Source organism: Tenrec ecaudatus, chromosome 1 (assembly GCF_050624435.1).
Source record: "Tenrec ecaudatus isolate mTenEca1 chromosome 1, mTenEca1.hap1, whole genome shotgun sequence".
NCBI classification, from domain to species: domain Eukaryota; kingdom Metazoa; phylum Chordata; class Mammalia; order Afrosoricida; family Tenrecidae; genus Tenrec; species Tenrec ecaudatus.
In genome coordinates, this window is record NC_134530.1 from 209,002,944 (window position 1) to 209,025,796 (window position 22,853).

General features: G+C 37.4%; 1 protein-coding gene, 1 non-coding gene and 1 pseudogene across 6 annotated transcripts in view; 2 read left to right on the forward strand and 1 right to left on the reverse strand.

Annotated features, from left to right (window-relative positions):
- The window catches only part of UCHL5 (ubiquitin C-terminal hydrolase L5), a 65,452-nt gene that overhangs the window by 15,859 nt on the left and 26,740 nt on the right, over positions 1-22,853 (reverse strand). For all 5 annotated transcript variants that reach the window (XR_012779110.1, XM_075528553.1, XM_075528565.1 and 2 more), the window contains 4 exons: positions 7,532-7,657; positions 7,388-7,449; positions 6,943-7,073; positions 4,928-4,991 (listed from right to left, as the gene is read on the reverse strand). Coding sequence is in view for 4 of the 5 variants with exons in the window: in XM_075528553.1 (XP_075384668.1) it covers positions 4,928-4,991; positions 6,943-7,073; positions 7,388-7,449; positions 7,532-7,657 (383 nt within the window). In the remaining variant the exon portion in view is untranslated. The remainder of the gene's footprint in view (positions 1-4,927; positions 4,992-6,942; positions 7,074-7,387; positions 7,450-7,531; positions 7,658-22,853) is intronic.
- Positions 11,256-21,457, forward strand: LOC142429495 (heterogeneous nuclear ribonucleoprotein A1-like 2; annotated as a pseudogene).
- Positions 15,621-15,770, forward strand: LOC142438096 (U12 minor spliceosomal RNA). The gene has a single exon (XR_012782543.1). It is a non-coding gene; the product is annotated as a U12 minor spliceosomal RNA (small nuclear RNA).

Sequence of the window (22,853 nt, forward strand, 5' to 3'; positions counted from 1 at the left end):
GAGAATTATGCTAAAAATGTTAAGACAGCCATCAAAAATGCTTCAATAATCAATCATTAACACATTTGAAACAAATTTTTAAAATAGAGAGTTTGGGAAAGAAATAGGGGATATACAGAAAAGCTAAATGGAAATTTAAAAAGTGAAATGCTAGGGGACTTCAAAAAATTCATGGAAAAATAACATTAAAAGATAATGGAATTTTCCATAAACGTTTTAAAGTTTCCTCATGTACAATAAACAAAATTTTAAAAATTAATGGATGGATTCAACAGGAAAATAGAAAAGAGTCAATGAACTAGAAGAACAGACACTACCAATCTGAACAATGATATTAGACTGAGGAGCAGGAGGGAGAATAGAGTGTCAGGGATGTTGAGGGAATAAAACAAAAGATCTAATGTTCACATCCTTAGAGCCCTGGGAAAAGAGCAGAAAGATCCCCAAGTACTCAAGTAATAGCTAAAACTCCCAAGATTTAGAAACTTAAATTTACAGATTCAAGAAATGAGCAAACTCCAAAGAGGATAAAACTAAGGAAATCTAAGATGAATCATAAACTTCTGAAAAGGGAAGACAGAGACATCTTGAAAGAGGAACAAAAGCATCCCTGTAAGAGAAATACATTTTGAATGACAGTCTGTTTCTCATCAAAAACACGGAAGCAGGAAGTGGTACAATATTGCCAAATGCTGAAAGAAGACTAGAATTCTATACCTAGTGTCAATATCCTTCCAAAGTGAAGAGAAAATTGAAATATTATCAAATAAAGGAAATCTGTCACAAAAAGCCTACTCTAAAAGAATAGCCAATGCATGTTCTCTAAACAAAAAGGAAATAATAAAAGAAAGAATTACAGACTATCAGGAAGGGGGCAAAAAAGGAAAAATATAGTAAAAAATGTTTTCCCTCTCCCGTTGAGTTTTCTAAATTATGTTTAATAGTTGAAGCAAAGAAACATAATATGATCTGATGTGGTCCTGCTAACGTAGGAGAGGCATGTCTGGCCTCTGACTTTCCTATTGCCAGGAGATAAGGGGTCAAATATACCTCAACCCTCCGTCCTTGTTCTGGCACCAACCTTTCCTCCCACAACACTCAACTTTCTTTGCGGTCTGATAGCCTGATGCAATGACCACACACAACTCACATACAATAATCACAAATAAGGGGGGTTATTAGGGGCGTTAACAAATCATGACATCTGAGGATCAGAAAACAGTAAGGATATAGTCAATGGTCCAAAACCTCTCTCCTCAGTCAACAGTCAAATCTTAGTCCTTGGCCTCTCAGCCAGGGTCCCACTGCTTTGCCTCAAAGTCTCATAGTCTCAGCACTACTCTTCTGTCTCATGGTCTCCTTGCCTCAGCCACTGGTGTCTCTAGTCTTAGCCTCCATTACTTCACACAGATACTTTAAATGTGCTCCATTGGTGGCTCTTCTTCCTTGGAAGTCCCAGGAATTCTCTCTCTTCCTGCTGCAAAGATGTCTTATGCACAGAGAAATGGGTATGATGAAAGTGTGCTGTTTGTTTTTCAGGAGACTGGACCACAAAGGATACATAGGATGGTGTCTTGGTTCACGCCCTCTAATAGAGAATTAAGAATACATCCCATCTTACTCCTGTCCTTTAGCATAACAGAGAAGCTCCTCCAAAATAGGATGATAACCACTGGCATAGAGGCTCCGTTTAAAACTTATTACATAAGGGATTTCAGCTAGAAGGATTAATTAACTACATCTCAGATCTTAAATGCATAGAAAGTTTCGGTAAAACTTGTAAAATGTTGTAGGTAGTATACGGTGATAAAATTTTTAAAGATACTAAAAATCTATTAAAGAAATGCACTGTAAAAAGGAAGGGTATACAAGAAATACACTAAAAAACATTATAATGAAAGAAAATTCTAAAAAATGGTCAGGTAACCCACAAGAAGACAGGAAGGAAAATTAGAGAAATGAGTATCAGAGAAAATGAAATATATGAAACAGACTTAAACCATAACATAGAAATATTTACTATCGAGCAGTGGTTCTCAACCTGATGCCACGACCCTTGAATACAGTTCCTCTTGTTGTGCTGACCCCCAACCACAACATTATTTTTGTTGCTACTTTATAACTGCAATTTTGCTACTGTTATGAATTGGGCGACACCAGTGAAAGGGTCATTCGACCCCCAAAAGGGTCGCAACCCGCAGGTTGAGAACTGCTGCTATCGAGGAATATATATTTAATTTTATAGGTAGTTTTCTATATACATGTATGAGCTTACATAAAATTTTGAATGCAAATGGCCCAAATATTCCAAAAAGATGGATTAATAGTGAGTTTAAAAACATAAAGTAGCTTCAAAAAGAGTTCATGGAGAATTTCTATTATCTCTCAATTTAATTTTGCAACAAACTTTTTAAAGACTCCTCAAATTTTAACTATTCCAAACTCACTTCAAATATTATATTGGTAGTTGAAAGGATGTAAAACAATTTATAAGATATACAGTAAATAAAAGGAGGCAGAAATATCAGCTATTAGGCAAATTAAAATTTGTAGCAGAAAATATTTCTAGACAGACATTACACAATGTTAAAAAGATCATTCCACCTCCAAGATATACCCATCCTAAATACGTATGCATCAAACAACAAAGCAGCATCATATATGAAGCAAAAAATGATCAAACTTAGAGATGTAAATTCAACACTGCCCCTCATTTCAAATAACACATTTAACTACGTAGAAAAGATCAAAGGATCTACAAAAATACCCTAAAGCTGGTAGAGAAAATCAGCAAGGCAGAAGGGATACAAGATAAAGAGAGAAATTGTATTTCTATACATTTGCCATAAGCAAAACCAAAATTGAAAATATAACAGCATTTGTAACCCTCAAAACAATGAAGGTAAATCTTTAAAAACATGTACTTGGATGTTTAAAACTATGAAATGAAAGAACTCAAAGTAAGTAAAAGCATACTGTGTTCCTGGATTAGAAGACTCTATTTAGTAAAGATGTCAATTTTTCAACAAATTCATATAAAGGTCGAAGATAATTCTATCAAAATCTCAGTAAAATGTTATAAATACAAATACATTTATATTAAAGTATATAGATACATGGTTGATCGTTTAGAACAGCTGCCCTTGTGGTTAGCAGCCCAATGTATGACCCATTACACCACCAGGGCCCCATAAAGGCAAATACCTTAACTTATATAAAGTACTCTAGAATGAGCAAGGGTATAGAGATCAAACTAATGGTTACCATCAGGGACATGAAGGATAGAAAAGAGGAAGTCATTGCTTGGGAGGCAACGGGTTTCCATAAAAGATGAGAGATAACTATAGAAACAGAGTGATGAGGGTTAACATGATAAACATAATAAATGTTACTAATATGTTCAAATAAAAAGTGTTCCCTATGTGTAATTTACCACATAGTTTTTTAAAAGCATTGGGTTTAACAGCAGTTAAAAACAAACAAAATGTATACAGACAGATGAGCTAAAACAATTTTGAGGGAAAGAAAAAAGTTGAAATCAGTCCATCTGATTTCAACTCTCATAGCAAGTCATCAAGACTATACAGTGTTAGCAGAAAGGTAGACATGGATCAACAGAACAGAATAATGAATCTACAAATAGTTACAAATATGCCCAACTAATTTTTCATTGCGTACAAGAGCAATTCTGTGGAAGAAAAACAATCCTGCCAAAGCAAAATCAATAACAAAAAAGCGAACAAACAATTAAAAAACATGTCTTAAACGTCACACTTGTACACAAATTAATTCAAAATAGATAACAGGTTAAAATATAAAATGCTAAACTGTTAACCTCTTATAAAAAAAGAGAAACATATAGGGAAATTGTCAAGCCTATCGGGCTATTTTAAAAAATCCTAGACAACATAATTTATAGAGGGAAAAACTTATAATCAAACTTCTTCAGGATTGAGAACTTTTCCTGGATGGAGTATGATGGTGAAAGGGTAGGAAAGGACATAGACTACAAATGGTGCAACTTGATATTTGCAGTTAATTAGAACCAGTCAATAAGAAACTAGTATCCAGAAAATGTAGAGAAGTTCAGAGTGCGAAAGTTAAAAAAAAAAAAAGTAAAAAATAGAAAAGATACTCAACATTAGCCAATTACGAGATGCAAATTCAAACCATTAATAAAATATTAGTGCACATCTATCAGAATGAGTTAAAATAAAAAATATTGCCACCACATGTGCCAGCACAGATGCAGAAAAGCTGGATCAACTGTACATCACTAGTGGGAATGTAAAATGGTACTGCTATTCTGGAAAGCCTGTCCGTTTCTTTAAAGACATGTGCCTACCATACAAGTAAGATCCAGCAATAACACTTCTGGGCATTTATCCCAAAGACTTAAAAACTTATGTTCACAAGAAAATCTGTACACACACTAGATTAATGGTGGAAACAAACTGATACACCCCCACATCATGGAATAGCACCCGTTAATAAAAGAATGAATTGTCAATCTTTGACATTCATATGAATCTCCAGAGAATTATGCTGAGTGAAAAAAGTCAATCCCAAAACATTATACACTGTATGTGTACAAGATATTTCCACTGACGAAAATTGGTGTACACAGTATCTCTCAGTAATATTTCTTTTAACTACATGTGAATACACAATTATCACAAAATAAAAAGTTTAATAAACAAAAGATGCTAAAGTACCTACAAAATATCTGTACAAAATATAGAAATATCTAACAATGGAGATTTACTTGCTTAATATCTCCAAAGACAAGATGTTCTATATCTAAAATTTTCAGATTCTCTTAAATAGAAAAATATTATTCTTGAACACATTAATCCCATCATAACAAGTCAAACAGCATTGCTTTAAGACAAGAATGCCATGCCAATACAGAAAGCTGAGTATTTACTTTTGTATTCTTTTTTCTATAACAGGCCTCACTGCACTGATCCAGTCATCTTGATGGCATGGCCCTAGAAAGAAATTTAAAAACACTTAAATAAAAATAAGAAAAATCAACTTTGAAATGATATCAATAGCTTATCTCAAAATAACTGTTTACAAATATTTTATTAGAAAATTTAGAGTAAGAAAATTATTTTTGGCAAAATTATCACACTTCAATTTTAGTTTTCTTAGTAATGGTGCAGAGTAAGAATATTATCATAATTTACATTGCCACAAAATTGTGTCTCTTAGTATATGTTGAACAAATATTTCAGAAAGTAATGAATTAATAAGCTATTGGATTTAAACGTACAAACCTGTGGGTACATACAAACATAACTACCATCATTTAATAAAGGGTGAAACTGAGGGCTAAGAAAACCAGCTTCTTAGTAGCAAAAAAGGATTCATCCCACATCTATCTCATTTTCAGCTTCGTAAGCATAAAATAAAACTGAAATCCATGTGCAGTGTAATACTGATTATTTTAGCCCCTTCACCCCCACCTGCATCTCAATTTTTAGAAAGCCACCAACTAGCTGCACTTTTTTCTCTTTAATTCTTTTATATTTGATATTTCTAAGGAAAGAAAAAGGCTGACCAGATAGAAGCTAGCTAATTCTATGGGCCACCCAGCAACACCATGGGCAGGGCAGAACTGTCCCCTTGAGGTTCCAAGACTGCTAACTCTTTACTGGAGTGAAAAAGGCCTATCCTCTGCGGAGCAGTTGGTGGTTTCGAACGGCTGATTTTGCATATCACAGCCCAACACATAATCACACCACCACAGCTCCTTTGCTAGGAGAGGTCAAGTTCCATCGCAAATCTAGGGACGCTTGGATTAGATTGAAAAATACATTCTTCCATTTTCCTTAACAGATGTAGAAAACGTTTTAAATAAAGCAGCAACATGCAATTTAAAAACCACACCAAATCCACTGCCTCCTAGTCAATTCTATCATCTAGTGATCGTACAGGACAGAGTAGAACTGTCCCCATAGGGTTTCCAAGGCTGTAAAACTGCCTCATTTTCCCTCCTTGGAGGATCTGCTGGGTTTGAACCAGCTATCTTTTGGTTAGTAGCCTACTTAACCTCTATACCACAAAGGCTGCTGAAATTTGTGTTACATAAACTATATTGGCTTAATATGTGAGGTACGGTCAAAAGGTACAAGCAAAATAAATCTGTTAAATTTCTTTTAAATCTGAAAGTATAAAAGTTTTATGAATAGCACATAATAACATTGATCCAGTTAAACTGTGTTTTTTTATAAAGCTTACAAAAACTTAATTAAAAAAAAAACTTAATGAGTTCAATATAAGGAGTTAAAATGCTTATTTGGGACTATTACTTAAGAACTATATCAGAACCACAGACTGTAACCCCAAGCTTGATAATCATTTATTATTTTTGCTCAAGGTTGAAGATAGGGTAGAACAAACCAAATGGCAACACATGAACACATCATAGAAATAGAAATAGTGAAGAAAAATATTTCTGTTAATAAATGGTTAAGTACTAAATTAGTGATTCTGAATGATCCAATTCCTGAAATATTTATACATATGTATTTTTAATACAGGATGACATGAAATGCTTGATATCTGTTGCCAATAAGTTAAAACTCAGAATATTTTTTAAATTCATTGAAAGAGTGTCATTTTAAAAAGTTAACTGGAAAATATATATGTTGAGTTATATAATCTCTGGGTTAAAAAAATATTTTAGAAAAAAATAATTAAAGGTCCCAAATGCATTATAGTAATCAATATGACTTTCCAATGTGTTATTTCATTATACATTTTATTATTATATACCTCATAGTCACTCTTCCCTTCAAAATTTAAACAGCATTATGACTAATATGAAGGGGAACACCCAACCAATTTTTACTTTTCAAAAGTAAAATACCAAGTCCTCTAAATTTTGTTATATAGTAAATGTATTACCTGACCAGTACAGAAAAATGAGATTACCTAAATCAATTGGTCCTTCTCTTAAACCATCTAATTCATACAGCCGTCCATTAACAGGAACATAACTGACAAAGTGAAAAGCATCTTCTTCTTTTGCTGATGACTTTGCATCAAATTCAAACATTTGCTGTCTATAGCAAAGGGAAAAAAAGAAAGTGGGAAACAGAGAAGCAAAGAAAATAATCATCATTAGTTGCTCATGGAACCCATGCACAAAGGGTTCAGACTGTTATGATCCATTGTTTTCAATTCCGCTATCTGACAGTGGATCACCACTGGGTCTCATTCTGGAAACTGCTGAAACATGTTTCTTGCCATAGCAACATGTGAGGTCCACTGACAATGGGTGGATGAATCAAAGTCTGGTCTTCCACATGGAAGGGGAAAATTCACCACTGAATCAACATTGCCCTCAAACAGTATTTATTTAGCAAAGTCTCTTTACCTGGCGAAACTGTTGTGGACTTGTCGAATCACATCTGAATTGCTCAGGGCCAAGCCTTTCATCTAAGACAATTTTCAAAAGGAGCCATATTAAAACAAAAACTACCACAAATAGGGAAATATAGGAATAAAATATTGTACTCACAGCTGCATCAAAGCTTTGTGAAAATTCTTTAAACTCTGACAATGTCTCTCCTAAATGGACATCTTGGTGGGCACAGTTTAATAACACACTTACTATGGCTTGCGTGGCACAAGCATTATTAATTACCTGTAAAATATAAAAAGACATATGCAATTTGTTTTGAAAAGTTTGTAACAAGTGACTGTAGCCTTAAAAATAAAATGTAATGTTCTTGTTTTTATTATAGTTTTAGCATAAACACAGCAAACATGATTCATTTGTATTCTAGTCTGTTTCCAATAATCTGCTGTAATTTCAGAGTTGAAAATTCCAGAAAACCAAGTATATTAAAATGAACTCATAGCATGAGTGATTACCAATCCATCCAGTGAGGGTAACATGACTAATTTTACATGACTAATTTTTCCTAATCTGAAACATAGCTAGTTAAGCCAACAGAATTTGTCCTCATCTTCTATTCACTTGCTTGAAACACAACTCCTACCTATCCAAACTCAACTCAAGTTCATAAATTTTGGAGAAATAATCCAACAATTTACCCAATTTCCCAAAAGGGCTTATATTGTCTACATATGTTTTCACTCAATAATATGTAGTCTTTACCGTAGTCATCTGTGATTTGTCCGTTTTACAAATTATTTGAAGCTTATATTCCAGTCAGAGAAGAAAATATTTGGATAGCATTGAACAATGCGACAGATACTTTCTTGGTACTTCACATGTATTAATTCTTTTAAACCTCTCATAAACTATAAAGGAGTAGTATTATTATCTTTATTTTACATTTTCAAAGACTGAAGTACAAAGAGGTTAAATAATTTGCCCAAGAACACACAGCTAAACAATGAGCTAGTTTCAGCACCTGTGATTGTAGCCACTGTTCTATAAACTAGCTCTGTACACATACGTGGTCTCCCAACAAGATTTATAGCGTCTCCAGGAGTCAGAATGGCCTTGATGGCAGTGAGTTGGGTTTTGGTTCATGGACAAGGGTGCCTTCCATATTCCCTGTAATACCCATGCAGTGCTGAGACCACAGATTAGAGAGAAACTCAAAGGAGATCTGTAGGAATGCCAACAAGGTTCATTGTAGAACTGAACTAAATTTGGTAAGTGGTTTATTAAATATGCAGCTTCATCCTACCACTATATTTAGTTACAAAAATTAAATATCCCTTTCTATTTTTAAATTTTCCTAAAGTACTATTAGCTTATGACTTTATATTTCCATATTATCTATTTTTTTAATAAATCATTTTATTGGAGATTCTTACAGCTCTTATAACAATCAATTGTGTCAAGTACATTTGTACATATGTTGCCATTATAAATTTCAAAACATTTCTTTCTACTTGAACCCTTGGTATCAACTCATTTCCCCCTCCACGGCGCTCCCTCCCTCATGAACCCTTAATAATTTATAAATTACTACCTTTTCATGTCCTACATTGACTGCTATCTCCCTTCACCCAATTTTCTGTTGTCCATCCCCCTAGAAGGGGATTATATGTCGATCATTATGATCGGTTCCCCCTTTCTCCTACCACCTTCCACTTTACCCTCCTGGTATAGCTACTCTCATTATTAGTCTTGTGGGATTTATCTGTGTATTATCTATTTTTATCCTCCTTTATTCAGATGAAAAAACTTGACTTACCCTCTGAAATTTTTATAACCCTCTATTATATAATGATACTGCCACAGTCCTATAATTCCTCTCTTAAAAGCACTCATACTTAAACTGACTTTTAATTGATGAATTAGGAAATGGCAAAAGATGCATAATATAATTAATGTGTTGTTAATTTTTATTAATTTATCTTTTGAGTGAATTTTTTAATGAATAAAGATTTCATAAAAGTAGCTGAATAAAATTTGAAAATATATAGTGTTTTTTTATCTCGGGCTGAGGTTATAATGAGGTGAAATTATCTAGGGCTAAGAGAGGTAAGAATGAAGTTGGGAGAAGTTAAAATGTACCAGTAATTACATAAACTTTGAAATTCACAACACATTAGAGAAGTGTGTTGAAGCTTCAGCACAGAATATTATTAAATATTCTTTGATCTGCCCTGAAGACAAAGAAGGTGCATAAGTAAATGAGTCGAAGAAAGCTGATGGTGCCCAGCTATCAAAGGATAAAGCATCAGGGGTCTTAAAGGCTTGAAGGTAAACAAGAGGCCATCTACTGAGAAACAACAAAATCCACATGGAAGAAGTACACCAGCCTGTTGCAACACGGTAGCTGAAGACAAAGCAGGTGCATAAGGAAATGTAGTGAAGAAAGCTGATGGTGCCCAGCTATCAAAAGATATAGAGTGGGGGTCTTAAAGGCTTGAAGATAAGCAAACAGCCATCTAACTGAGAAACAACAAAGCCCACATAGAAAAAGCACATCAGCCTGTGAGAGCACAAGGTGTTGAAGGGGTCAGGTATCAGGGATCAAAAATCATAGCACTGTGAATGAGGGGGAGTTTAGTGGGGACCCAGGACCCATCTGAGGGCTATTGGACATCCCCTTGCAGAAGGGTTGCAGGGAGGCGATGAGCCAGTCAGGGTGCAGTGTAGCAATGATGAAACATACAATTTTCCTCTAGTTCTTGAATGTTTCCTTCTCCCTACCGCCTCACTACAATAATCCTAATTCTACCTTACAAATCCGCCTGGACCAGAGGATGTACACTGTTGCAGATAGGAACTGGAAACACAGGGAATACAGGGCAAGATAATCCCCTCAGGATCAGTGGAAGAGTGGCAATATTGGGAGGGTTGAGGGAAGGTGAGGGAGAAAGGGGAAACAGATTACAAGGATCTACATATAATCTCCTCCCTGGGGGACGCACAGCGGAGAAGTGGGTGAAGGGAACGTTGGATGATGTAAGATATGACAAAATAATAATAATTTATAAATTAACAAGGGTTCATGGAGGAGAGGGAGGGAAAAAATGAGGAGTGAATACCAGGGGCTAAAGTAGAAAGCAAATGTTTCAAGAATGATGAGGGAAACAAATGTACAAAAGTGCATGACACAATGGATGTATGTGTGGATTGTGATAAGAGTAATACAAGCCCCCAATAAAATGATTTATATATATCAAATAATATATCTGTATTTATATTCTTTGATCTAAGCACTTCAAATCTGTAACTTATAGCTTCTGGAAGTTGTTTTCTTAATTTTGGAAACTAATTTCTTTTTTATACTATCCACGTTTTTGCATGTGGAAAAACAGCAATTGCAGCAATGCATGGGTGAAATACACCATAAAGTTTTTAACGTGACTTTAGTGCCACCAAGTGGCTATGCTAAGTGTGCACAGAATTAGCAAAAATGACTTTAAGAGTGTACAATCAGCCACTCACTCATTTAAGTAATATTTACTCAGCACCTATGTGCCAGGCATTACACTGGGGGCTAAGTATACAGTAAACAAGAGAGATATGATCTCTAAAATCCATAAAAAGTACCTTACACACACCTATTTGGAAGATTTTTAATTTTATGTCACAAAAAACTCATTGAAATATAAATTATTTACATAGTCTTCCACTTACTTTTAATTTTTAGTTTATTTGCAATTTTAAAATAAACATGTGTAGTTCAACATGCCTAGTTATCAAAAGATATAGTACCTGGGGTCTCAAAGGCTTGAAGGTAAACAAACACCATCTAGCTGGTAAGCAACAAAACCCACATGGAAGAAGCACACCACTCTGTGTGATCATGCGGATCAATGAGATCGGTTATCAGGTATCAAAAGATCAAGAACAAACAATCATATTGATGTGAATGGGGGAGGGAGGGCATGCACAGAGGAGACCCAAAACCCATCTGCAGGCAATTGGACATCCCCTCACAGAAGGGTCATAAGGAAGGGATGAGCAAGTCAGAGTGCAGTATAGCACCAACAAAGCATACAACAATCCTCTAGTTCTTTAATGCTTCTCCCACCCCCCACTATCATGACCCCACTTCTACCTTACAAATTTGGCTAGACCAGAGCATGTACACTGGTACAGATAAGAGCTCTCAACACACATGGAATCCAGGAAAGATAAGCTCCTTGGGAACAATAATGGGAGTAGCGATACAATGAGGGTCGGGAGAAGGTGAGGGGAGAAAGAGGAACCGTGATAGATATATAACCACCACCCCCAACCCCCCAGGGGAACGAACACCAGAAACATGGGTGAGGGGAGACAGTGGTCGGTGTAAGATATGAAAATAATAATTACTTATAAATTATCAAGGGTTCATGAGGGTGAGAGGGTGGGGGAGGAGGAAAAAAATGAGGAGCTGATACCAAGGACTCAAGTACAAAGAAAATGTTTTCAAAACAATGATGGCAACATATGTACAAATGTGCTTGACACATGGATGTATGGATTATTATAAGAGCTGTAAGCGCCTCCAATAGAAGGATTTAAACAATAACAACAACAACAAAGGAGGCTAGAACAGGAATAACAAGTAGGACTGGCCCCAAACTTTTAAGAATTTGGTATGAAATCCTGTGAGAAGGTATATGGGGAAGCTGTCGGGTAAGCATTGGACTGTTAAACATTTGAAGATCTTCAGGGGGAAACAGAGGCTCTCTGCTCCCATAGCCTCAAAACCCTATCTAAAGTCACTATGAGTCAGAATGGACGCCATGGCGGGACATATACTCTTAGTTCGTCAGGTCTCTACCGCTTCCTATTCCTAACTCCTACTCCCAATTCAAACACTCAAGGTACCATGACAAAACTATTTCATTTTGGAACCCCTAAACTAGAAACTAACTACTTGTCATAGTCTTTACAAAAGATTATGCTGATGCTGCCCAAAGGAATATTAAAATTGATCAAAATATAATATATATAAATTATGGTCTATCTTGAGTCACAGCTAAAATATGATAGAGTAATAAAAATGTAATGTTCATTAAAGGTCAAATAAAAAAAGGTTGAGAACTTTGGGCTCCCAAAATAAATTATTAAGTAAGTAAATAAATAAGGTGTATATGCACTACCCATGAGAGGTACATACTTGAAAACAGACAACAGAAATCTGAAACCATGAACTGAGACTAGAATATCAGAAAACGTTTCTCTATAGGTATGAAATTTCATTAGCACTTTGAAAACTTGGTAGGACCAGAAGCACAGAAGGATAAGCAGTCTAAGAAGTAAGAAAAGTATGAAAAAGTGAATAAATGCCCCCAGTGGAGAGGTCTGAGGGGCCGGGGCCGGGCCCAATCCCAACAACTACATGGACACCTGCCCCTCCCCTCAGAATTTATTTCAAAGGATGGCACTGAATCTGCAGCTCCTATAGGGGGTCTTAAAGGCTTGAAGGTAAACAAGTGGCCATCTAGCTGAGAAACAATAAAGCCCACATAGAAGAAGCACACCAGCCTGTGTGATCACGAGGTGCCGAAGGGATCAGTTATCAGACATCAAAGAACAAAAAATCTTATCATTGTGTGCTCACCTCCCTGATACGATCACTGTAGAAAAATGGGTACATAAGCAAATGTGGAGAAGGAAGCTGATGGTGCCCACCTATCCAAAGAAATAGCATCTGGGGTCTTAAAGGCTTGAAAGTAAACAAGGGGGCCATCTAGCTCAGAAGCAACAAAGCCCACATGGAAGAAGAACACCAGCCTGTGCAATCACGAGGTGTCAAAGGGATCAGAAATTAGGCATCATCAGAACAAAAAAAAATCTTATCATAGTGAATGAGGGTGGGAGTGCAGACCCAAAGTCCATTTATAGGCCACTGGAGACCCAAAGGCCATTTGTAGACCCTTACAGAAGTGTCTCAGGGAAGAGAGGAGCCAGTCAGGGTGCGATATAGCAACGATGAAACATATAACTCCTAAATGCTTCCTCCTCCCTTACTATCGTGATCCCAATTCTATCTAACAAATATGATTAGACCAGAGGATGCACACTGGTACAGATAAGAACTGAAAACACAGGGAATCCAGGGCAGATGATCCCTTCAAGACCAGTGGTATGAGCAGCGATATTGGGAGGGTGGAGGGAGTGAGGGTGTGTTGGAAAGGGGAACCGATTACAAGGATCTACATGTGATCTCCTCCCTGGGGGACGGACAACAGAAAAGTGGGTAAAGGGAGATGTCGGACAGGACAAGCTATGACAAAATAATAATTTATAATTATCAAGGGTTCATGGGGGGGGGAGGGAGGGGAAAAATGAGGAGCTGATGCCAGGGGCTTAGGTGGAGAGCAAATGTTTTGAGAATGATGAGGACAATGAATGTACAAATGTGCTTTGCACAATTGATGTATGTATGGATTGTGATAAGAGTTGTATGAGCCTCTAATAAAACGATTAATATAGAAAAAATTAATAAATGAAAATGTTATGTTAATAAATATATATATGTTGGTTTGTATGGGTATAGTTGTAGTCATAACGTAGGGTTATCAAATACTTTGAAAATCACTAACACTAAGCACTGATGAGTTTAACCCAGGAATAAAAAATTTCTATTAAGAAAATAACATAATATGCAGCTTAAGACAATCTAAAGCAGTGGTTCTCACCTTCCTCATGCCATGACCCTTTAATACAGTTCCTCATGTTATGGTGACCCCCAACCACAAAATTATTTTTGTTGCTATTTCATCACTGCAATCTTGCTACTGTTATCAATCAAATGACCCTTGTGAAGGGGTCGTTTGCTGAAAGCAACAGAAAAAACTAGTAATAAAATCAGCTGAATGGCTAACCTACTACAGATATGAAATAAAGGGTGGCTAATTAATAGCAGCAAGCAAGAATGAACCATGACTTGGGAAAAGTACAGTCAGAATGCTCCCTCAAAGAAAGACTTCATCTCACATACTTTGTACATATTGTTAGGAGCGACCACTCCCTGGAGAAGAGCACCAGGCTGATAAGTGAAAGGTTAGTGACAAAGAAGCCCCTCAGCAAGACAGCCTGCCCAGCAGGCCGTGATGACTGGGGCAAACGTAACAACCATTCTAAAAACTTGCCAGTGTTTTGCTCTGTTGTAATAGGTTCACTGTTATATCAGTAGAGTAACTAAAACCACTATCACATTAAAGCACAAGTCAGAAATATAGGAGTGAAAAATATAACGGAAAATACGAATTAAGACGCTTCTTTATTCCTTAATAATCCTTAACTATTAAAGAATTTGAAGCAGTGATTTCAAATATTTCCATGTATATACAATACCAAGCCCAGCTGGTTTTACAAGCTAATTCAAACAAAATACTACTAAATCATATCCATCAATGCAAAACAAAACAATACATGACCAACAAAGCAAAACAATAAATGACCACCTGGACGTGACTCTTATGCAAGGAGGCAATTATCCTCCTATGCAAGAAAGTAATTTACTACAAAATTCAATATAAAACAATTGACTGTGGTAAAAAGAGTACAAGATGACCTCTTAATCACCTTAATAGGTGTCCAAAAGCATCTGATAAAATTTAAGATCCAGTCATAATGAAGACTCTTAGTAAATAATATAATTGTACCCAAAAAGGAATCTTAAAAAACCTACCACAGTAAACAACATCCTAAATGGGAAAACGTAAGAAGCATCTGCAATAAACAGCCTGAAGGCAGACAGAGCCGATCTCCCTGGACCCCCTATTGCCACAGGCAGAGAAAAGAAAAGCCCCAGGAGCACACAGCCTCATCTTTCTCCTATAGAGGGGCTAGCGGGCTTCCAATACAACCTTGCCGCTAGCAGGTCAACACTCACGCGAGAGTGCCAATGGGGCTCCGAATTGATCCAGAGATAGACAATTGAGGGATGCACTAGAAAAAGCACACACAAGTATGTACCTTGGTGTAAGACAGAGATGTTATTAAGGGCTATTCAATAAATTCATATGAGAAAACAACTCTCACTTCATGCCATTTATGAAAACCTAGCTACTGATGAATTAAGATACAAGATTCACATATCAAAGTAAAAATTTTAATATATCGATAAGTTTCTTAAACAAGACGCAAAAAGTAAAAACCAAAACACCAAACTCCCTGCCATCAGATCAATTCTGACTCATATACATTCTACTCATTAAAAAACATCTAAATGCCTTAAACTTATGAATAAGGAAAATAACGAATCGGGGTGATGCCCGGATCCTCACTGCTAATTTGAGATGAATTTTTGAGCAGGTAAAGGTTGCCCCTAAGGTGACCCGCCTACTTTGCGGGATGCCTGGCTGTAGTGATCTGCCCGAAACCCCCTTAAAAAAATGACATCTAAAAGAAAGAGAAGTAACCTTTCTTGAATAAGTAGAATATCAAGGGTATCCAGACAACTCCTACAAATCAGAAAGAAAAAAGAATTCATTTAATTAAAAAAAAACTACAAAGGAATTTAACATAAGAAACATGTAGTCAATAAGCACATGAACAGTCTTATAACATCATTGATGATTAGGGAGATGTTAACTAAGACTAGTCGGACAGGCTACCATTTCAGGAAGTAGCATATGAGCAAGAACCTACGGTGCTGAAGGAAGAACTTCAAACTGCAGAGAACGCGTTATCCAAAAACAAGACTCTGGGAGTTGTCGGTATATCCACGGAAATGTTTCAGAAAGCTGACGCAGCACCAGAAACACTCCCTCATCTATGCCAGGAAATTTGGAAGACAACTACACGGCCAACTGGCTGGTAGAGATCCGTATTCATGCCTATTCCAAAGAAAGGTGACTCAACAGAATGCTCAAACTAGAGAAATATATCATTGATATCGCACACAAGTAAATTTTGCAGATCATCCAACAACGACTTAACAGAAATTGACTGGGAACTGCCAGAAGTTCAGGCTGGATTCAGAAGAAGACATGGAACAAGGGCTATCATTGCCGATGTCAGATGGATCTTGACTCAGAGAATGCCAGAAAGATGTTTGTGTTTTATTGACTATGCAAAGACATTCGACTATGTGGACTATATTAAACTGTGGATAACCTTGAGAAGAATGAGAATTCCAGAACACTTCATTGTGCTCATCAGAACCTGGACATGGATCAAGAGGCAGTTGTGCAAACAGAACAATAGGCTACTTCCTGGTCTAAAATCAGGAAAGTATGTGCCAGGGTAGTATCTTCTCATCATACTGAGCAGTTTCAGAGAAGCTGACTAACATATGAAGAAGAGTCCTGCATTAGTATTGAAGGCAGGCTTATTAAGAACCTGTGGTATGCAGATGACACAACCTTGCTTACTGAAAGTGAGGAGGAATTGAAGCACTTGCTGGTGAAGATCAAGGATTATTGAAGCACTTGCTGGTGAAGATCAAGGATTGTAGCCTTCAGTATGGATTACAACTCAACGTATAAGAAAAACAAAATCCTCACAATTGGACTAGTAGGTAACATCATGATAAATGGAGAAAAGGGTGAAGTTGTCAAGGATTTTGTCTTACTTGGGTCCACAATCAATGCTCAAGGAAACAGCAGTCAGAGGATTAAAAGATGTACTACATTAGGTGAATTTGCTGCACAAGACCTCTTTAGAGGATTGAAGAGCAAGACTGTTACTTTAAGGACTAAGGTGCTCCGGATCCAAGGCATGGTTATCCTCCATTGCATCATATGAATGTGAAACTTGGACACTGATAAGGAAGCCTGTAGAAGGGCGGGTGCATCTGAACTGTGGCGCTGAAGAAGAACACTGAAGGTACAAGGACTGCTAACAGGACACGCAGATCTGTTTTGGAAGAAGTCAAGCCGGAGAGCGGCTGAGAGGCAAGGATGGCATGAATTCATCTCATATACCTTGACCACATATTGTCAGAAGAAACCAGTCCCTGGAGAAGGACATCATGTTTGGTAAAGTGGAGAGACAACAAATAAGAGGAAGGCCCTCAATGAGATGATTGACACAGTGGCTGCAGCAGTGGGTTTAGGCATAGAAAGAATTGTGAGGATGGTGTAGGACTGCGCAGTGTTTCATTCTGTTCTGCATATGAGTTGCCAACTTGATGGCACCTTACAACAACAAACCAAGACTACCCAGAAGAACCATTTTTTAATGAATCTGACAATACAAAATAGTGGAATGTGTGATTCCATTAAAACTCTTATACATTACTAAGTATAAATTGTCAGGGAGAATGTAAATTAGAGCATCTACTTAGGAAAATATGTTGGTAATTCTGCCTATAGTTATACATTTCCATATTAGATGAAGTAGGCATTCTACTTGTAAGTATATACTAAGAAATATAGAAGTATACAACTGGACATGCACAGAAATATTATAGTAGCACAAGGGAAAACTCAAATGTAAATCTACAGAAAAGTGAAAAAACTTCAATATATTCATGCAATGAATACTACGACATGTAAAATAAATAACTACCATGAGGCAAAAATTTATAAATCTTAGCAATACTATATTAAGTGGAAAAAAGTCCCCTCAAACTATAAGCTATTGTTTATCACACAAACCTCTAATACATGCACATTACGGTTTCAAAAAAATACTTAATAAAAAAAGCAAACCAAAAAACCCCTATTGCCATCAAGTCAATTCTGACTCAGAGTGACCCTATAGGTCAGAATACAACAGTTTCTTTTGGCTTTATGAAACTGTAAATCATTACGGAAGCAAAAGCCTTATCGGTCTCCTATGGAGGGAATAGGCAGTAAGTTCGAACTGCTAATGCAGCAGTAAGTTCGAACTGCTAATGCAGTTGACAGCCCAACACAAAGGCCACTATCCCACCAGGGCTCCTAAAAGCAAGGAAGTGAAAAATAATATTCAGCATGGATCTTAGACATAATGAAACACCTTGCAAGATGGGTTTTCTGCGTTTTAAGGCTGACCATCACAGATCTGTGGGACAAGTCACTCAATTGTTAGAATATAGGTCAGAAAGTGTAAATTCTGCATTCCAATGTGGTGAGTTCCATCTGGGGTCTTAAAAGCTTGTGGGCTGCTAAGATGTTTACTAGTCCCTACTCATCTGGAACCAAAAAGAACAAAGATTCAGAGAAGAAAGAAGTCTCTAGAGGACGATTGATCTTCATGAGCCATAGCTTCATATATCCTGAGATCAGACACCAGGAACAACTATGTGATCCAAGCCACACTCGGTGAATCGCAATACAATGAGGGCTATGTGAGGCAAATTCATAAAACGCCCAGATTCATTGACTTAGTTGAGACTATGGCAATGAGTTTGTTTTTTCTGAGCAAGACCACTGATACTGTTACCATGAGATACTCTAAAATTTGCAATGAAGCTACTCCCAGAGGTCACTACTCAACTAAATCACAGAGGCTCACAAAAAAAAAAATATCACCTGGAAGTGTGAGGATCCTTTTAAAAATCATTGAAATGAGACCAAATGTGCAATAATTACTCTAAAGGAAAGATGAGACGGTAAAAGGGCAGGGAAACTAGATTACTGGTGTGTTGTCTTCATGAATCTTTTCTACTTTTTGTCTAGTTCCAACATCATTGCAGAAGCTACACAGAACTCAGATAAAATGCATGATTAGGGTTATTAAGGAAGTCGATAGGTGATAATGTAAGAGGTGATTAGGACAGAGCTGTTCAATGCCTTACAACATGCTTTTAAAGCTGCCACTAGACATACAATTCAACCTGAAGCCACTTCCCAAAGACTTACCGCTCAAGCTCGGGGGTCGGCCAGCTCAGCAGTGGCACCGCACTCCAGTAATCCTCAGCCCACAGGCACTCAGCTTCACTTCTTTGTATCAGCAAGTCTAGCTTCCCCAATTAAATGCCCAGAAGCATCCCACTCCACAAGCCTGCACAAAAGCCTGCACCTTTACAAGCTCCATGAGTTAAGAAATTCACCATTCTGTTCCATTCTGACACCTGAGACAGCACAGCTCTATTCTGGCTCTAGAAAGCTCACTGCTTCTAGATCTCGGGTCCATGTGACACCTTCCTTCCACTCCAGGCTCTTGCTAGTAGTGAAATCCACCCTCCTGCTTCTGGGAGGACTCATTTTACACACAGCAGGACGGCATTCCAGGGAATTCTGTTCACAATTACAGTGAATTCGATCACTATGTTCCTCCATCTGACCAGACCCATGTCGAGAGTTAGACTTGGACTGGAAGAGTCACATTAAATCATTCACTCCCCTTGCAACTGGTAAAGCCACCACCAGAGCAAAATGAATGAAAATGGCAACATATGGTGAAGTGTAACAAATGTCACTAAATCATGTGTGTAGGAATTAACTGGGAACCCAATTTGCAGGGTAAACTTTAGTATCCCCCCCCTTTAATCAGCATGGAGGTGCCTATGGACAGGGAGGACATGAGGAAATTGCATATAATCAATCCTCACTACTCGAATCTTTTACTACACGAGTAAATCTGCCTACTCACTTAAATTTGCAACACAAAATCAATACAGGTAGCGCTTCCCTCATTTTCCCAGGCTCACATGTTCTCTGCTGAGATTGAACAAGACTAGCTCAGCACTAATTCTGTGTTTATAAGGCCTCATGGAATGTAACTACCACAAATAATTGGCTAGTAAGATAAAATTTATTTTGGTGGTGAGTTCTTGAGTGCTTATATTACTTAAAATAACCAATAAAATGTCTAAATAAAGAAAGTCATGTATGGGCCATGGATGTGTCATGGGTTACGAATTATCATAATCGCCTCTAAGTGACTGAAGACTGAATTTTTAAGGAGAAATGGTACATGGTAATTATTTGATATATCTTTCTCCTTCATTCTCATATCCAAATCATTATACATTAAAGGTGCTAGATACATTACTCAAATCTACCTATCTACACTATCAAAATTTTGTCTACTCTCACCTGGACTTCCACAAAAGCCTCTGGATATCTACTCTTAGATCCTACACTACTCTCCTCTTCAAATGCATTCCCAGTACAATAGTCAGGGGATATCTTCTAAATGATTATCCGGCTTTCGGCCTGTGGATGCTGTAGGGACGCATCATTAGGGACTCCCCCTCCCCCCGTCCTGCCATAATATCTAAATTAGAGTCTCATATAGAGTGGGAACAGTTGCAGAAACTGTTCATCAGAGAGTTGAGCATTGAAACAACAGATGAGAGTCTGCAGAGCCATTCTGAGCAATGGGGGACGCTCACAGACTGTGGGATAATGAGATCCAAACACCTAGCACTCCAGACTTTCACTCACTCTAATGTGGAAGAGGTGAACGCAGCCATAAATACAAGGCCACACAAGGTAGATGGAAGAGTTGTGGAACCAATGAGGGCTGTCTCATGAGAAGACACTCAAGACCAGGTGCCCATTTAACTGTGAAAAAGATGTTTGTCGGTGACATCAAAGACCTGAAAAGCGCCACCTGCAAGATTATTTTGAGCAATATGGGAAAACCGAATTGAAATCATGACTGAAGTCGAGGCAATGGCAAGAACAGGAGCTTTGCTTTTGTGACTTTTGACCATGATTGTCATTTAGAAATGCCATACTGTGAATGGCCACAACTGTGAAGTAAGGAGAGCCCTGTCGAAGCAAAAGATGGCAGTGCCTCTTTGAGCCAGAGGTCAAAGTGCTTCTGGAAACTTCAGTAGCAGTTGAGGAGGTGCTTTTGGTGGGAATGACAACTTGGGTCAGGGCAGAAACTTTAGTGGTGCCTTCGGTGGGAGTCAAGGCAGTGGTGGATATGAAGACAAAGGAGATGGTTACAATGAATTTGGTAATGATGGAAGCAATTTCGGAGGTGGCTGAAGCTACGATGATTTGGGCAATTTCAACAATCAAGCTTCCAATTTTGGATTGATGAAGGGAGGAAACTTTGGAGGCAGAAACTCTGGCTCTTACTGTGGTGGGGGTCAATAATTTGCCATACCAGGAAACCAAGGAGGGACTGGGGGTTCAAGCAGTAGCAAGAGCTTATGGCAGTTGCAGGCGATTTTAATAACTACCAGGAAACAAAGCTTAGCAGGAGAGAGCCAGAGAAGTGACAGGGAAGGTACAGGTTATAGCATATTTGTGGACTCAGTCAAGCACAGTGGTAGCATGGCCTGGCTGCTACAAAGAAGATATGTGTTAGACAACACTCATGTATATGGGCAAAAGAACTTGAGGACTGTGTTTCTGACTAATTGTATAACAGGCTATTTTAGTTTTGTCCTGTAGAAAGTGTAAAGCATTCCAACAAAGAGTATTAATATAGCTTCTTTTTTCCTTTTTTAGTACCCATGTTGTAGACTGCTAAATGTAATAGTCTGACCATGACACTGAATAAATGTTTTTTTTAATGTGCTGTGTAAAGTTAGTCCACTTTTAAGCAATCTCGATAAACTGCCCCAACAGTGTGAAATGTAGAAGTCCTTCAGGGTGATGCCAGGTTGATTTGAAATATACTTATACATAACCTTAGACTGCTTGTGGGCAGAGGAGCCATTGTTTTCTGAAACCATGTTGTAGTTGACATGACTGTTGTGTAACCTAGAGTTGTTCACATTAAAATGATCACCCAAGCAAATTAATCCTTTATTTGGTTATTTAAAAAAAATCACCCTATGCAATATATCTAAATTGAATGGAAGCAGATAAAATTACAGATGGGAGTTGGAACTTACATATCATCCATTATCATGTGTAATCAATACACAATTTAACCATTAAAAAATGAGTATGTAATCCAGCCATCCTTCGTAAACACCTCAACATATTCTATTGCTCTTAGTATACAGCCTTGATCATGGCCTAAAACATTCTACATGCTCTGTTCTCTGCTCCATCTGGGATAAAAATGCTGCTAGTTTTTCTCCCATGTTCATCCTCCAAAGTCCCCAAATTTGGGCCAGACCCTGTGGCCCCTGGAATGAAGACAACTTTCCTAGTCCCTTTTGCTCAGTAGTCATGTGAATATGTCCTCGCTAGTGGGAATTAAGCATAGGCTATGGGCGACTTTCTCAGTCCTGAAACAAAGGGGAGTGTATTATTCTCTTCCTGCTCTCTGAGAAGTGCAACCAAGAGAAGGACTGAAGCCCGGCAACCATCTGGGATGATAGAGAATCTTTAAAATAGAACAAAAACAAAATAAAATTTCTTTGTTTGGGGTGAGGGGTCTATTTCATGTAAAACCTTTTTCTACATTTAGCCAACTATTACCCTAACATATCACTTTACAGCTTCATATTTTGTGGTACCTTCCCTACTTTCTCTCTAGATTCCAGCTACACTGATTCCCACCTAATACCTTTTACTAGTTTTATTCCTTTTTAATCCCTTTGACTGTGAAGAGCATAACCAATGATGGACAGCCTTGAGAAGAATATGATTCTACACTTCATTGTGCTCATGTA